The sequence below is a fragment of the Oncorhynchus tshawytscha genome, linkage group LG03 (assembly GCF_018296145.1).
Source record: "Oncorhynchus tshawytscha isolate Ot180627B linkage group LG03, Otsh_v2.0, whole genome shotgun sequence".
NCBI classification, from domain to species: domain Eukaryota; kingdom Metazoa; phylum Chordata; class Actinopteri; order Salmoniformes; family Salmonidae; genus Oncorhynchus; species Oncorhynchus tshawytscha.
The window spans coordinates 5,459,449-5,477,095 of NC_056431.1; the positions used below are offsets into that span (position 1 = coordinate 5,459,449).

The window sequence follows — 17,647 nt, forward strand, 5'->3', positions numbered from 1 at the left end:
AGAGTTGTCCCTAACCACTGATAGAGACAGGGTTTACATGTCTCTGTCACCCGGTGGTGTAAAGTACTAAGTGTTTAGAAGAGTTGTCCCTAACCACTGATAGAGACAGGGTTTACATGTCTCTGTCACCCGGTGGTAAAGTACTAAGTGTTTAGAAGAGTTGTCCCTAACCACTGATAGAGACAGGGTTTACATGTCTCTGTCACCCGGTGGTGTAAAGTACTAAGTGTTTAGAAGAGTTGTCCCTAACCACTGATAGAGACAGGGTTTACATGTCTCTGTCACCCGATAGAGACAGGGTTTAAAGTACTAAGTGTTTAGAAGAGTTGTCCCTAACCACTGATAGAGACAGGGTTTACATGTCTCTGTCACCCGGTGGTGTAAAGTACTAAGTGTTTAGAAGAGTTGTCCCTAACCACTGATAGAGACAGGGTTTACATGTCTCTGTCACCCGGTGGTGTAAAGTACTAATGGTTTAGAAGAGTTGTCCCTAACCACTGATAGAGACAGGGTTTACATGTCTCTGTCACCCGGTGGTGTAAAGTACTAAGTGTTTAGAAGAGTTGTCCCTAACCACTGATAGAGACAGGGTTTACATGTCTCTGTCACCCGGTGGTGTAAAGTACTAAGGGTTTAGAAGAGTTATCCCTAACCACTGATAGAGACAGGGTTTACATGTCTCTGTCACCCGGTGGTGTAAAGTACTAAGTGTTTAGAAGAGTTGTCCCTAACCACTGATAGAGACAGGGTTTACATGTCTCTGTCACCCGGTGGTGTAAAGTACTAATGGTTTAGAAGAGTTGTCCCTAACCACTGATAGAGACAGGGTTTACATGTCTCTGTCACCCGGTGGTGTAAAGTACTAAGTGTTTAGAAGAGTTGTCCCTAACCACTGATAGAGACAGGGTTTACATGTCTCTGTCACCCGGTGGTAAAGTACTAAGTGTTTAGAAGAGTTGTCCCTAACCACTGATAGAGACAGGGTTTACATGTCTCTGTCACCCGGTGGTGTAAAGTACTAAGTGTTTAGAAGAGTTGTCCCTAACCACTGATAGAGACAGGGTTTACATGTCTCTGTCACCCGGTGGTGTAAAGTACTAATGGTTTAGAAGAGTTGTCCCTAACCACTGATAGAGACAGGGTTTACATGTCTCTGTCACCCGGTGGTGTAAAGTACTAAGTGTTTAGAAGAGTTGTCCCTAACCACTGATAGAGACAGGGTTTACATGTCTCTGTCACCCGGTGATGTAAAGTACTAAGTGTTTAGAAGAGTTGTCCCTAACCACTGATAGAGACAGGGTTTACATGTCTCTGTCACCCGGTGGTGTAAAGTACTAAGTGTTTAGAAGAGTTGTCCCTAACCACTGATAGAGACAGGGTTTACATGTCTCTGTCACCCGGTGATGTAAAGTACTAAGTGTTTAGAAGAGTTGTCCCTAACCACTGATAGAGACAGGGTTTACATGTCTCTGTCACCCGGTGGTGTAAAGTACTAAGTGTTTAGAAGAGTTGTCCCTAACCACTGATAGAGACAGGGTTTACATGTCTCTGTCACCCGGTGGTGTAAAGTACTAAGTAAAAATACTTTAAAGTCCTACTTAAGTCATTTTTTACATCTGTACTTTACTTTACTATATATAATTTTGACAACTTTTACTTTTACTTCACTACATTCCTAAAGAAAATCATGTACTATTTTTAGCCCATACATTTTCCCTGACACCCCAAAGTATTGATTACATTTTGAACAGGACAGGAAAATGGTCCAATTCATGCACTTATCAACACAACACTAAACACTGGTCATCCCTACATCTTTACTGCCTCTGATCTGGTGGACTCATCAAAAACACATGCTTCGTTTGTAAATGATGTCTAAATGTTGGAGTCTGCCCCTGGCTATCCATAAAAATATATCTATATGAAAATGGTGCCATATGGTTTGCTTAATATAAGGAATTTGAAATGATTTATACTTTTACTTTTGATACTTAAGTATATTTAAACCAAATACATTTAGACTTTTACTCAAGTAGTATTTTAATGGGTTACTTTCACTTTTACTTGAGTCATTTTCTATTAAAGTATCTTTACTTATACTCATGTATGACAATTGGATACTTTTTCCACCACTGCTGTCACCCTACCATTCGCACTGTCAGGTACTGACCACTAGGCGGAGTGGGGGAGCTGAATACAGGCACACACTCCCACAAGTCATGCTCTCTGTGGTGCATCGACAGATGCCAAATCTTAAATTGATCATGCTGTTGTAGCAGGATTTTTCATGCACAGAAGGAATTGCAAACTTGTAGTGTTTTCAAGTATAAAAAGGATTCTAAAGTTTGTAATTTCAGACTTGATTTGCCCTAATACAATTTGTATCATCTGCTAAAAAATATACATTCATCATAATCCACATAATATTCACATTTCCTGTTGCTGCAGGATTATTTTCCTGCTGTGAGAAACTGGTTCAAATTAAGATATGGCATCTGTATGGCCATCTATGCTATCCATTGTCTGACTCTTTCCCTCTGCCGCTCCACCCCCCTCTCTCCTCCCTCAGTGCGGGAGGCACGTAACCTGATCCCCATGGACCCCAACGGTCTGTCTGACCCCTACGTGAAGCTCAAGCTAATCCCTGACCCCAAGAGCCAGAGCAAACAGAAGACCAAGACTATCCGCTCCACACTCAACCCCGTCTGGAACGAGAGCTTCACCTTGTGAGTGTGCGTGTGTGTGTGTGTGTGTGTGTGTGTGTACCAGTAGTTCTGGGAACTCTGCACAGGGAACTAGACTTGTGTTAGCCCCAGGAGCTTTATCTCAGTGGACTGACATGGTCTTGAGGTGTGCAGATGACTGGAGGTCAGATACCTGGTCGGTAACCTCTTTCACTCCCATCTCTCTCCCCAGCTCGGTGCGTGGGCGGCAGTGGGACCGGCGTCTGTCGGTGGAGGTGTGGGATTGGGATCGTACGTCTCGGAATGACTTCATGGGATCGCTGTCGTTCGGAGTGAGCGAGATATTCCGTCACTCAGTTAGCGGCTGGTTCAAACTGCTGGATCAGGATGAGGGAGAGTACTACAACATGCCTGTCCCTGACGAAAATGTAAGACATACTCTCATGCAGTGGATTATGGGTAGTGTAGTTAGAGTTATAGAATACATATATTATATATAACTATTGGTATATATAGGTATATTTAGACTCGGAGTATGACCAAACAAAATGTGTGTGAGTTCCCTCACTTTGGCCACCAGGGTGCAGGAGTGCTTCATTAAAATCCATACATTGCAGGTTTGTGTGTGTGTGGATGTGTGTGACAGTTTTATTATAACTAAGCCCTCCCCTCCTCCCCCCTCCTCTCTTCAATAGGAGCCTAGTGGTCTAGATGCTATTCCCCCTCCCTTCTCCCCCTCCCTGAGGCCTGCCCCTGTGTCTGTGTCTGTCCCTGTCCCCGTGTCTGTCCTGTCCCCCTCAGCCCCGTCAGTCCCCTGTCTGGCCACCCTACCTGCAGGACCGGTCAAGCCCAGGGTTTGCCTCCAGGACTTCAACTTCCTCATGGTGCTGGGAAAAGGAAGCTTCGGAAAGGTACTGAAACACACCTACACCTGCCTGTAGACACACTGTAATAAACATAACACACCTGTCTGTAGACACACTGTAATAAACATAACACACCTGTCTGTAGACACACTGTAATAAACACTGTAATAAACATAACACACCTGCCTGTAGACACACTGTAATAAACACTGTAATAAACATAACACACCTGTCTGTAGACACACTGTAATAAACATAACACACCTGTCTGTAGACACACTGTAATAAACACTGTAATAAACACAACACACCTGCCTGTAGACACACTGCAATAAACACTGTAATAAACATAACACACCTGTCTGTTGACACACTGTAATAAACATAACACACCTGTCTGTTGACACACTGTAATAAACATAACACACCTGCCTGTAGACACACTGCAATAAACACTGTAATAATCATAACACACCTGTCTGTTGACACACTGTAATAAACATAACACACCTGCCTGTTAACACACTGTAATAAACATAACACACCTGCCTGTAGACACACTGTAATAAACATAACACATCTGTCTGTTAACACACTGTAATAAACATAACACACCTGCCTGTTAACACACTGTAATAAACATAACACTCCTGTCTGTAGACACACTGTAATAAACATAACACACCTGCCTGTTGACACACTGTAATAAACATAACATACCTGCCTGTAGACACACTGTAATAAACATAACACACCTGCCTGTAGACACACTGTAATAAACATAACACACCTGCCTGTAGACACACTGTAATAAACATAACACACCTGCCTGTTGACACACTGTAATAAACATAACACACCTGTCTGTAGACACACTGTAATAAACATAACACACCTGCCTGTTAACACACTGTAATAAACATAACACACCTGCCTGTAGACACACTGTAATAAACATAACACACCTGTCTGTTGACACACTGTAATAAACATAACACACCTGCCTGTAGACACACTGTAATAAACATAACACATCTGTCTGTTAACACACTGTAATAAACATAACACACCTGTCTGTAGACACACTGTAATAAACATAACACACCTGTCTGTTGACACACTGTAATAAACATAACACACCTGTCTGTTGACACACTGTAATAAACATAACACACCTGTCTGTTGACACACTGTAATAAACATAACACACCTGTCTGTTGACACACTGTAATAAACATAACACACCTGTCTGATGATGCAACACAATCAAAGTACAGGTATGACAGATAGTGTCACTGCCCAGTGTTGTCCCTTGGGTCTAACTGAGTTGAAATTAAAACTCCATCACTGTCATGCCAGCCATTCTATTAGATACTGTATAGACCAGAAACCATGAGGACTACACACACATTATTAGCATCATCAACATTGTTCTAGCTGTCTTTCAGATATGTTCAGTGGTCACCCACCCTGGCTAAACTCTCAACCTGGCACCTCACAATATCATGGCCCCCAAATCATCCCCTGCTGCCAGTTGGCTCTTCAGAGAGATAGGGAGAAAGGGAGAGAGAGGGGGGGGAGAGAGGGAGAGAGAGGGGGAGAGAGAGGGGGAGGGGGAGGGAGAGAGAGATAGGGAGAAAGGGAGAGGGGGAGGGAGAGGGGGGGGGGAGGGAGAGAGAGATAGGGAGAAAGGGAGAGAGGGGGGGAGAGAGGGGGGGAGGGAGAGAGATAGGGAGAAAGGGAGAGAGAAGGGGAGAGAGGGGGGAGGGAGAGAGATAGGGAGAAAGGGAGAGAGAGGGGGAGAGAGGGGGAGAGAGAGATAGGGAGAAAGGGAGAGAGAGGGGGGGAGAAAGGGAGAGAGAGGGGGAGGGAGAGAGAGAGATAGGGAGAAAGGGATAGAGAGGGGGAGGGGGGGAGAGAGAGATAGGGAGAAAGGGAGAGAGAGGGGGGAGAAAGGGAGAGAGAGGGGGGAGAGGGAGAGAGGGAGAAAGGGAGAGAGGGGGAGAGAGGGGGAGGGAGAGAGAGATAGTGAGAAATGGAGAGAGAGATGGGGAGAAAGGGAGAGAGAGATAGGGAGAAAGGGAGAGAGGGGGGGAGGAAGGGAGAGAGAGGGGGAGAGGGAGAGAGGGGAGAAATGGAGAGAGGGGGAGAGGGGGGGAGGGAGAGAGAGATAGTGAGAAAGGGAGAGAGAGATGGGGAGAAAGGGAGAGAGAGATAGGGAGAAAGGGAGAGAGGGGGAGAAGGGAGAGAGAGGGGGAGAGAGGGGGAGAAGTCAGTCAGTCTTTCAGATAGTCAGTCTGTCTTTCAGGTAGTCAGTCTGTCTTTCAGGTAGTCAGTCTGTCTTTCTGTGTGTCAGTCTGTCTTTCAGATAGTCAGTCTGTCTTTCTGTGTGTCAGTCTGTCTTTCTGATAGTCAGTCTGTCTTTCTGATAGTCAGTCTGTCTTTCTGATAGTCAATCTGTCTTTCTGATAGTCAATCTGTCTTTATGATAGTCAATCTGTCTTTCTGATAGTCAGTCTGTCTTTCTAATAGTCAGTATGTCTTTCTGATAGTCAATCAGTCTTTCTGATAGTCAGTCTGTCTTTCTTTGTGTCAGTCTGTCTTTATGTGTGTCAGTCTGTCTTTCTGATAGTCAATCTGTCTTTATGATAGTCAATCTGTCTTTCTGATAGTCAGTCTGTCTTTCTAATAGTCAGTATGTCTTTCTGATAGTCAATCTGTCTTTCTGATAGTCAGTCTGTGTTTCTGATAGTTAGTCTGTCTTTCTGATAGTCAATCTGTCTTTATGATAGTCAGTCTGTCTTTCTGATAGTCAGTCGGTCAGATGCCCCCTTTACCCTCCCCCTCCACCCCCATCCCTCCCCCCCCCTGCCCCCTGTACCCCCCCCTCCCCCCCCCTCCCCCCCTCTCTCACTCTCCACTCTCCCCCAGGTACTGCTGGCTGAGGAGAGAGGAAGTGAGCGGCTGTTTGCGGTGAAGGTGTTGAAGAAGGATGTGCTGTTCCAGGATGAGGACACAGAGAGTGCCATGGTGGAGAGGAGGGTTCTGGGACTGGCCAACCGCCCCCACTTCCTCACAGCACTCTACTCAGCCTTCCAGACAGAGGTGTGTGTGATGGAGCAACATGCCTTACCACAATACCCTCCTGGCAGTTTGCAGCAAAGTCCTTAAAGTGCATTCACTACATGTAGTCATTATGTCTGTCAATCAATCATGTAGAATAAACACTGTTCAGTCAATGAACAGCCAGGGACATGGTTGGGCTTTGAACTATCAGGTCTTGAATCAACTTGTTTTGGTCAATGAACCTCAAGTTTAACACATTTAGGTGTTTCACCCTTTAATCATATTGGTCTTAGTTGACCCAGATCTGTGTTTAAATGAACCAATGAAATAATTAGCTTGCTTCCCTTAACAAGGTCATTAGTCCTGGAGGAGAGGTTATTTGAGAACAGATTGCTTTTTCATTTTGACTGGAGGGGAATTGCATAATGTGTATGTGTGTGTGCATGGGTGGGAGTGCGTGCCTACACGTGTATACGTTTGTGTGTGTGCATGGGTGGGAGTGCGTGCCTACACGTGTATACGTTTGTGTGTGTGCATGGGTGGGAGTGCGTGCCTACACGTGTATACGTTTGTGTGTGTGCATGGGTGGGAGTGCGTGCCTACACGTGTATACGTTTGTGAGTGCGCCCATCCATGAGTGTGCACGTGTGTGTTTTTGCATTGTCTACAGTTGTCATATGTGTACAATGTCCATATGAGGCTAATAGTGTGTGTGTGTGTGTGTGTGTGTGCATCATTAGGAGAACAGCAGGGCAGTGGTACTAGTGATCATGTTTGTGTGGTCTTGTCTGTTTGCTCCCTCAGGTCAAACAATAATTAGTTGGACTATTTGACTAAAAGGTCAATTCATTTACCTCAAGAACCAATGTGTGTGTGTTTTCGTTTCCCTAGTAACAGCGTCATTATTTTCCATCACCCAGGACCGTCTCTACTATGTGATGGAGTATGTCAACGGAGGAGACCTCATGTTTCACATCCAGATAGTTGGCAAGTTCAAAGAGCCTCACGCAGCGTATGTATACAACCTACTTCCCTATCTCTCCATCCATCGTTCCATCTGGTTTTATTAGTCAAGCAGATTAACATACATATCACAGTCACCTCCACCATCCCTCCCCTCCCTGCTCTCCTCCCCTCTCCCTCCTCCTCCCTCTCAGCCAGGTGCTACCCCATCATCAATAAGCTGTGATCAGTCATCAATAGCTAACTCTATCTCTACCTAGCTCTCTATCAACGTGTCTCTCTGTGTCTCTCTCCCAATTACATTCTCTCTCTCTCTCTCTCTCTCTCTCTCTCTCTCTCTCTCTCTTTCTCTCTTTCTCTCTCTCTCTCTTTCTCTCTCTCTTTCTCTCTCTCTCTCTTTTGCTCTCTCTCGCTCTCTCGCTCTCTCTCTCTCTCTCTCACTCTCCTCATTCTCTCTTTCTCTCTCTCTCTCTTTCTCTCTCTCTCTCTCTCTCTCTCTCTCTCTCTCTCTTTCTCTCTCTCTCTCTCTCTCTCTCTCTCTCTCTCTCTCTCTCTCTCTCTCTCTCTCTCTCTCTTGTCGGAGTGCATGCTGGGAGTGAGTCGTCAAACAGTAGTGTTTGTGAGAGCGAATGGATTTTTTTCACTCTATCGGGTTTTGGTATGTATATATATATATTGATTAGATTTAGTTTAGTTGTTGTAAGGGTATCTTGTTTAAACTATCACTAAGCCCGTATAGGGGTGGTGGGATCTTTCAGTTTGGTTTTTCGCGAGGGCACAACCAGCGGGTGGAGCTGGTTGCTATGGCCACTCGTGGAAATGGAGAGTTTGAAAAACTTAGTCGGAGGCATGGAGTAAAGATTCCTGCTGCGGTCGGGTGTTCAGTGGAAGAATGTAGCTTGGCTGTGGGTGCTATCATTGGGTATGATAGCATCAAATCAGCCTCAAGGATGAATAGCGCTGTAGTGATATTCTTAGATTCAATTGAAAAGGTGAATAAAATAGTTGAGAGGGGCGTTGTGTTGCGGGAGACACAGACGCCGGTATTTCCGCTTATGAATCCGGCGAAGAAAGTCATGCTTTCTAACGTGCCACCATTTGTTAGAGATGAAGTGTTAGAGCGAGAGTTATCTCGACATGGTCAAATAGTATCTACAATAAAGAAGGTTCTTTTTGGATGCAAATCTCCATTGTTGAAACATGTCGTGTCTCATAGGAGACAAGTGCATATGATTTTAAAAAAGGAAGGAGATGAACTGAATTTAGCGTTTAGCTTTAAGATTGATGGATTTGATTATGTCTTCTATGCATCTACTGAATCAATGAAATGCTTTGGATGTGGAAGAGAGGGGCATTTGGTGCGTAGTTGTCCCGAAAATGAGCGCGCTGAGCCTGGTAGTAGTTTTAGTGCGAGTGCAACTAACGCACCAACGCGAAGGGATGAACATAATAAGGGTACAGGAGAAGAGAGAAGGTGGGCAGATGTGGTTGGAAAAGCAGGAGAGGAAGGCAGTGTGGATACGGGGGAAATTGTGGTAGATCAGAACAAAGAGGGAGGGGAAACAGTAGGTGAGATTGCGACTGCCGTCGCTGAGGTGGTGCTGGAAAATGAAATTGGAAGTCAAGAGGAGATTGAAATAATGGAAAAGGAAGCGGATGTTTTCAAAATACCGAGGAGTAAAAGGAAGAATTTAAGGGGTGGTGAAGGGTCTAATTCTAAGAGAAAGGTAGAGTTTGATAAATCAATTGAAGATGAACAAGGTGTAGAGATGGTGGAGTATTCTTCTGGGGAGGATAGTGAGAGTGAGTCATCTGACGCGTCACAACAATATAGTGAGATAAATGGGGTGGAAGGGAGGTATGGGATCGAGAGGATACGTCAATTTTTGAAGTTGACAAAAGGGAAGAAATATATGCAGGATTACAATGTAACTGATTTTTTCCCTGAACGTGAATTGTTTATTGAATCAGCAAAGTTTCTGATGTCAAAAATTACAGGGGGAAGTTTGAAAAGCCCTGAAATTGCTAGACTCAAGAAAGTGGTCACAAGAGTGATAAGTGATGTAAATTCTAAAGAAAATGAAAGAGTTCAGTTGCAGTCTTAACTCTGTAAAGAGATGTGGTGGCTGGATCTTCCTCTGTATATTTTTTTTATCCATGAGCAGTTTTAAGATTTCTTCTTTAAACGTAAATGGGGCAAGAGATGTTAAAAAAAGAGCCATGGTGTATGAGTTAATTAGGGGAAAGGGAAGTGACATAATTTTTCTACAAGAAACGCATAGTAATTTGGAAAATGAAGTTATGTGGCAACAGGAGTGGGGGGGGACAGTGGTGTGTAGTCATAAAAACTCAAAAAGTGGGGGTGTGGTTATCTTGTTCTCAAAAGGGTTTTTGCCGTTGTCATATGAGGTTGAAGAGGTAGTTGAGGGAGGTTATTAAAAGTTAGAGCAAGGTATGAAAACATCACTATGTGTCTGATAAATGTATATGCCCCAGTGGTGACAGTTGAGAGGGTATGTTTTTAGAGACACTATCAAATACCATTGAGAAATGTAACAAAGAAGATTATTTGTTTATTGCTGGGGATTTTAACTGCACAGTTAGTGATTTAGATAGAAATCACCAAGAACCTCATATAGCCTCAAGGATGTTTTTAAAACGCCTCATTGTAACAAATGAATTGTGTGATATTTGGCGGAGTCAACATGGAGGAACAAGGCAGTACACCTGGGCGCATGTGAGAGAGAACATCATCTCTATGGCCAGGTTAGATAGGTTTTATGTTTTTGAGCATCAATCTCAGGTCTGTAAATCAAGTGTGATAACTCCAGTGGGATTTTCTGATCATTGTTTAATAACAGAGGTGGTGTTCATTAACGATGTAAAACCCAAAAGCGCATACTGGCATTTTAATATAACTTTATTGAGTGATGCTCACTTCAGGAACTGTTTCAGTTTTTTTGGGAGAGGTGGAGGTCTCAAAAGGCCAGTTTTGTATCCATTCAACAGTGGTGGGATATAGGGAAAATCCAGATTCAACAATTTTGTAATCAATACACGAGGAATGTCACCAAAGATATCACCAGATCAATGAAAGCCCTAGAGATTGAAATAGTGGAACTCATGACGTTGGTTGAGACCACAGGAGATCGAGGCCATACTCAGGCCCTCAAGAGGAGAAAAGCTGCATTGGCAGACCTGCTGGGTATCAGAGCACAGGGGCACTGGTGAGAAGTACATTTCAGGGAATATCTGAAATGGATGCCTCATCCAAATTTTTCTTTGGTTTAGAGAAAAAGAATGGACAAAGAAAAATTATTCATTGTCTCAAATCAGCTGTTGGACAAGAGCTCACTAGCCCTAGTGAAATTAGAAAGAGGGCAGTAGAGTTCTATGCTGAGCTCTACAAGTGTGAGTACAAAGAGGACAAAACAGTGACACAGCAGTTCTTTGATGGGCTCCCAAAGGTGGCTGCAGAAGCTCAGGTTGAGCTTGAGCAACCATTGTCTTTGCAGGATTTATACACTGCATTAAAAGGCATGGAAAATGGAAGGGCACCAGGCATTGATGGGCTTCCCGTTGACTTTTTAAGTCTTTTTGGGCTATGTTGGGAGAGGATTGGTTAGAAGTAGCTAATGATAGTTTAACCGGAGGGTTACTACCAATAAGCTGCAGAAGGGCTGTCCTCACCCTACTGCCCAAAAAGGGTGACCCGAGGGAGGTGAAGAACTGGAGGCCGGTGGCTTTATTGTGCACTGATTATAAGATATTGTCAAAAGCCTTGTCCAACAGGCTGAGGGAGGTGATGGGGCAAATCATACATACGGATCAGTCCTACTGTGTTCCTGGCAGGCAGATAGGGGATAACATTTCTCTGATTCGTGATTTTTTTGGACGTCTCTAGGGCTATTGGGTTGGATGCTGGTCTAATTTCAATTGATCAGGAAAAGGCATTTGACCGAGTTGAACATCAATATTTATGGCACACGTTTGAGGCGTTTGGGTTCAGCTCTGGTTTTATTGCCATGATAAAGGTGATATATGGTGACATTGAAAGTGTATTGAAAGTTAACAGTGGTTTGAGTGCTCCTTTTAAAGTGTGTAGAGGTATTAGGCAGGGATGTTCTATGTCAGGGATGTTATATGCCATTGCTATAGAGCCACTACTAAATAGCATTAGAAGTCGCATTGCAGGGGTGTGCCTTTCAGAGGATATTCCTCCTATTCGTCTCTCAGCCTATGCTGATGATGTAGTTGTGCTAGTGAAAAATCAAGCGGAGGTGGATAGCTTGAGTCTAATGGTTGATCGTTTTAGGGAATATCCTCTGCAAAGGTAAATTGGGAAAAGAGTTGTGCGTTACAGATTGGAGAATGGTCTGGAGGGATCATGGCTTTGCCAGGGGGGCTAGAATGGTGTAAGGGAGGTTTTAAGTATCTTGGAGTATACCTAGGAGATGAGGGGACTATGGAAAAAAATTGGAGTGGGGTGGTTGAAATGGTGGAAGGATGAGGAGATGGCGTTGGTTATTATCTAGTATGTCATATAGGGGGCGCACTATTATAGTTAACAATGTGATTGCATCTGCACTGTGGCATCGGTTGTCAGTTTTAGAACCACCATCTGGCCTTCTGGCTAAGATACAGGCAATTATTGTGGATTTATTTTGGGATAAATATCACTGGGTTCCACAAAGTGTTTTGTATTTGTCAAAAGAAGAGGGGGACAAGGTCTTGTACATCTTGCTAGTAGGGCTGCTGCTTTCCGGTTCAGTTTATTCAAAGGTTGCTTTATGGACCGGAAAATGTGGTGTGGAGAGGGGTGGCAGGTCTTATATTACAACGGGTTGGAGGATTAGGTTTAAAGAAGGCTTTATTTCTGGTTGATAGTAGCCAGATTTCTAGGGAGGGAGTACCTCCGTTTTACAGAGGACTTCTCAGAGTGTGGAGCATAATGAAGGTGTCTAGACGAACTTCAGCGGAGTCAGTGCATTGGCTGTTGGAGGAACCTCTGGTGTATGGGGCAAGACTGGATTGTACAACTGCAGCTGTTCCACATTTCTCCAAGATTCTGGTGAAGGGGAAAATCATCACCTTAAGACAGTTAATGGCCATGGCTGGGCCCGCCTTAATGGATGGAAGACGGGTGGCAGAACATTTGGGGATGAGGTCGGAAAGGATTGTCGGACAAATGCTGGGGAGCTGTAGGAAGGCTCTGTCAGCGGAAGAATGGGGTATGCTTAGTAGCCACAAGAAGAAGGTACAAGATGAAGACGTCTCATTTCCAAGACTAGGGATTACACCAAATATCCCAGAGTCAGAAAGAAAGGCGTTATTGCTGGATTTGAGAGGGTTGGAGGAGGTGGGTTTGGATGAGGTGAATGGGAAGGACTTGTATAGGGGGTGTGTCAAGGTGTTGAATAAAGATAAATTGAAAAATAGAAAAGACACTCCATGGAGGGTAAAATTGGGCATTGATGATAGGGTAAAGCCAGCATGGAGGGCACTGTACAAACCACCGTTACAAAAGGGTACTGGTGATATGCAATGGAGGGTTTTACATGGCATCATTGCAGTTAATGCTTTTGTATCTGTTATTAATTCAGATGTTAGAGATGGATGTCCTTTTTGTAATATAAGAGAAACCATTTTTCACTGTTTTATGGAGTGTGAGAGGATAAAACCTCTATTGGAAATGCTGGAATCTTTGTTTAAAGCTGTAGGGGAATTTTTCAATAACACTGTTTTTATTTTGGGGTTTCAATATAGTAAACAACAGAAAAGAAAATGTCAAATGTTACATTTTATTTTGGGACAAGCTAAGATGTCAATTTTTCTGAGTAGAAAACATAAGATAGAAACGGGATATGGGAAGGATGTAAGATGTGTTTTTAAAAGATTAGTGAAAGCAAGAATAAAAGTAGATTTTGAGTTATTTTCAGCTGTAAAAGATCTCCTATTATTTGAGGAGAAGTGGGCCTACGAAAGAGCGCTTTGTTTTGTAGAGGAGGGGAAATTATTTTTTGCTGATGAAATAAGTTGAATGAATATGTTATGTATTTATTTTTGTTTTTGGAATTACATTTGTTGTTTCATTTCTGAAAAGGCAGTGTGTCATTTTTTTTATGTTAACACTTGAGTAAAAAATAAAGGTTTTATAAAAACTCAAAACTCTCTCTCTCTCTCTCCCTCAGGTTCTATGCAGCAGAGATAGCCATAGGCCTCTTCTTCCTCCATACTAAAGGAATCATCTACAGGTATTAAAGGAATCATCTACATGTATTAAAGGAATCATCTACAGGTATTAAAGGAATCATCTACATGTATTAAAGGAATCATCTACAGGTATTAAAGGAATCATCTACAGGTATTAAAATAATCATCTACATGTATTAAAGGAATCATCTACATGTATTAAAGGAATCATCTACAGGTATTAAAGGAATCATCTACATGTATTAAAGGAATCATCTACATGTATTAAAGGAATCATCTACAGGTATTAAAATAATGATCTACAGGTATTACAGGAATCATCTACAGGTATTACAGGAATCATCTACAGGTATTACAGGAATCATCTACAGGTATTACAGAATCATCTACAGGTATTACAGGAATCATCTACAGGTATTACAGGAATCATCTACGGGTTTTAAAGGAATCATCTACGGGTTTTAAAGGAATCATCTACAGGTATTAAAGGAATCATCTACAGGTATTACAGGAATAATCTACGGGTTTTAAAGGAATCATCTACAGGTATTAAAGGAATCATCTACAGGTATTAAAGGAATCATCTACAGGTATTACAGGAATCATCTACAGGTATTAAAGGAATCATCTACGGGTTTTAAAGGAATCATCTCCGGGTTTTAAAGGAATCATCTACGGGTATTAAAGGAATCATCTACAGGTATTAAAGGAATCATCTACAGGTATTACAGGAATAATCTATGGGTTTTAAAGGAATCATCTACAGGTATTAAAGGAATCATCTACAGGTATTAAAGGAATCATCTACAGGTATTACAGGAATCATCTACAGGTATTAAAGGAATCATCTACAGGTATTAAAGGAATCATCTACAGGTATTACAGGAATCATCTACAGGTATGAAAGGAATCATCTACAGGTATTAAAGGAATCATCTACAGGTATTACAGGAATCATCTACAGGTATTAAAGGAATCATCTACAGGTATTACAGGAATCATCTACAGGTATTACAGGAATCATCTACAGGTATGAAAGGAATCGTCTACAGGTATTAAAGGAATCATCTACAGGTATTACAGGAATCATCTACAGGTATTAAGGGTAACCTGAACCTGACCTGATCAGTGTCTGGCAGCAACATTCTATTTGTCACCCACTGTGATCTGATCAAGGCCAAACAATATGTGTTCTCTCTCTCTCTCTCTCTCTCTCTCTCTCTCTGCCTCTCTTTCTCTCTCTCTCTCTGTCTCTCTCTCTCTCTGCCTCTCTTTCCCTCTCTGTCTCTCTCTGTCTCTGTCTCTCTCTCTCTCTCTGCCTCTCTTTCCCTCTCTGTCTCTCTCTGTCTCTCTCTCTGCCTCTCTTTCCCTCTCTGTCTCTGTCTCTCTGTCTCTCTCTCTCTCTGTCTCTCTCTCTGTCTCTCTCTCTCTCTGTCTCTCTCTCTCTGCCTCTCTTTCTCTCTCTGTCTTTCTTTCTCTCCCACCCCTATCACTCTCTCTCTCTTTATCTCTCTCTTTTTTTCTTTCTCTCTCACACTCTCTCTCTCCTACTGTCTGTCTCTCTCTCTCTCTCTCTCTCTCTCCCTCTTTCCCCCTTGCTCTCTCTTTCTCCCCCTATCTCTCTCTATCTCTCTCTGTGTGTTTTTGTGTGTGTGTCCCTCTCCTCCCTCTCCTCTCTCTCTCTCTCTCTCCCTATCTCACAGGGATCTGAAGCTGGATAATGTGTTGCTGGACAGTGAGGGTCATATAAAGATAGCTGATTTTGGGATGTGCAGGGAGGGCATGTTTGAAGGTGACACTACACGTACCTTCTGTGGGACCCCAGACTACATCGCACCAGAGGTACTCCATTCATCACCCCTCTTACTCCCCCCACTCACTCCCTCTCATGCCCGCCCAGCACAGTACTTACCCCCCACCTCTCACCTCTCATCCCTCCTGTCTCTGAGACATCCTCTGTCTTTCTGTTCGTTTGATCGCACTGTTTTCAGAGCTGTGGCATGAGGCTGTCTCTTCTGCACCTCTCTTCACTTCATGTCTCCTGTCAATGTGTGTGTGTGTGTGTACAGTGTACAGTGTACAGTGTACAGTGTATACAGTGTGTGCATGTGTTCTGTGTGTGAGAGACAGTGTGATTGGTGATTAGCATGTGAGAGACAATGTGATTGGTGTGTGAGAGACAGACAGTGTGATTGGTGATTGGCGTGTGCGTCATTGTGGTATCATTAACCTCCTAGGTCACCCCGTAGGGGATTGATCATCTAATGTAAAATCTCTATTGATTTTCCTGCATCAGTCATTGTGGTCAATGTCTGTCTGCCTGCCTGCCTGCCCTCCTGCCCTCCTGTCTGTCTGTCTGTCTGTCTGTCTGTCTGTCTGTCTGTCTGTCTGTCTGTCTGTCTGTCTGTCTGTCTGTCTGTCTGTCTGTCTGTCTGTCTGTCTGTCTGTCTGTCTGTCTGTCTGTCTGTCTGTCTGTCTGTCTGTCTGTCTGTCTGTCTGTCTGTCTGTCTGTCTGTCTGTCTCTTCCTCACAAACACACATAGTGTATACAGTGTATCCACAGATGTACAGCGTTTCCTGACCCTCTGTGTAATCCTGTCCTCCCTCCTGTCCTCCCTGTCTGTCAGATTGTAGCCTACCAGTCCTATGGTAAGGCAGTTGACTGGTGGTCGTATGGGGTGCTGCTCTATGAGATGTTGGCTGGACAGGTATGACTTGACTTCTCCATTCTTTCTAGCACTAAATCTAGCACCAATGGCTTCAACACAATAGAAACAACTATGTCCTCTCTCTCTCTCAATTTCTATTTCAATTTAAGGGGCTTTATTGGCATGGAAAACATATGTTCACATTGCCAAAGCAAGTGAAATAGATAATAAACAAAAGTGAAGTAAACAATCAGAAATGAGCAGTAAACATTACACTCACAGATTTCCAAAAGAATAAAGACATTATAATGTCTAAAATAAAGACATAATATTATGTCTATATACAGTGTTGTAATGTAATGATGTGCAGATAGTTAAAGTACAAAAGGGAAAATAAATATAAATATGGGTTGTATTTACAATGGTGTTTGTTCTTCACTGGTTTCCCTTTTCTTGTGGCAACAGGTCACAAATCTTGCTGCTCTGATGTCACACTGTGGTATTTCACCCAGTAGATATGGGAGTTGATCAAAATTGGATTTGCTTTCAAATTCTCTCTGTCTCTCGCTCACCTCCCTCCCTCTTTTTCTATCTTCCTCCTCTTCCCTCCCATCCTCCCTCTCTCCCTCTGCATTACCCCTTCCCCCCTCCATACTCTCTCACCCCCCTCAACTCTCCCTTTCCTCCACTTTCCTCCCCTCCCAGCCTCCCTTTGATGGTGTTGATGAGGAGGAGTTGTTTCAGTCCATCATGGAGCAGAGTGTCTCCTATCCCAAGAGTCTGTCCCGTGAGGCCGTCGCCATCTGCAAGGGGGTAATCTACATCCTATTCAATTCACTTAGTCCCCTCAAGAAGGCATATCTCACCATGTCATTTTTAAGTCAACATAGTGGAAGGTACAGCATACTAACCTTGCAACTCTGCAAGAATGAGATTTCAAGACAACGCTCCATCGTTCTATTGCTCTCGACCTCTTTTCTATCTCTCCTTCTCTCCCTTTTCCTCCATTTTCACACTCTTCTTCTTTCTTCCTCTCCACTGTGCCCAGCTCCTGACCAAGCACCCAGCGAAGCGACTGGGCGGAGGGGAGGAGGGGGAGAAAGAGATACGGGAGCATCACTTCTTCCGTTGGATGGACTGGGACCGACTGGAGAGAATGGAGATACAGCCTCCCTTCAAACCCAGAACTGTTAGTCTCTGCCTCTAC

General features: G+C 43.4%; 1 protein-coding gene across 1 annotated transcript in view; it reads left to right on the top strand.

Annotated features, from left to right (window-relative positions):
- The window catches only part of LOC112239941 (protein kinase C alpha type-like), a gene marked incomplete at its 5' end in the record, with an annotated part of 38,985 nt that overhangs the window by 12,749 nt on the left and 8,589 nt on the right, over positions 1–17,647 (top strand). The window contains 10 exons of the mRNA XM_042306432.1: positions 2,570–2,726; positions 2,917–3,112; positions 3,380–3,595; positions 6,482–6,655; positions 7,537–7,628; positions 13,771–13,833; positions 15,496–15,634; positions 16,420–16,500; positions 17,146–17,253; positions 17,489–17,629. Of these exons, the coding sequence (XP_042162366.1) occupies positions 2,570–2,726; positions 2,917–3,112; positions 3,380–3,595; positions 6,482–6,655; positions 7,537–7,628; positions 13,771–13,833; positions 15,496–15,634; positions 16,420–16,500; positions 17,146–17,253; positions 17,489–17,629 (1,367 nt within the window). The remainder of the gene's footprint in view (positions 1–2,569; positions 2,727–2,916; positions 3,113–3,379; positions 3,596–6,481; positions 6,656–7,536; positions 7,629–13,770; positions 13,834–15,495; positions 15,635–16,419; positions 16,501–17,145; positions 17,254–17,488; positions 17,630–17,647) is intronic.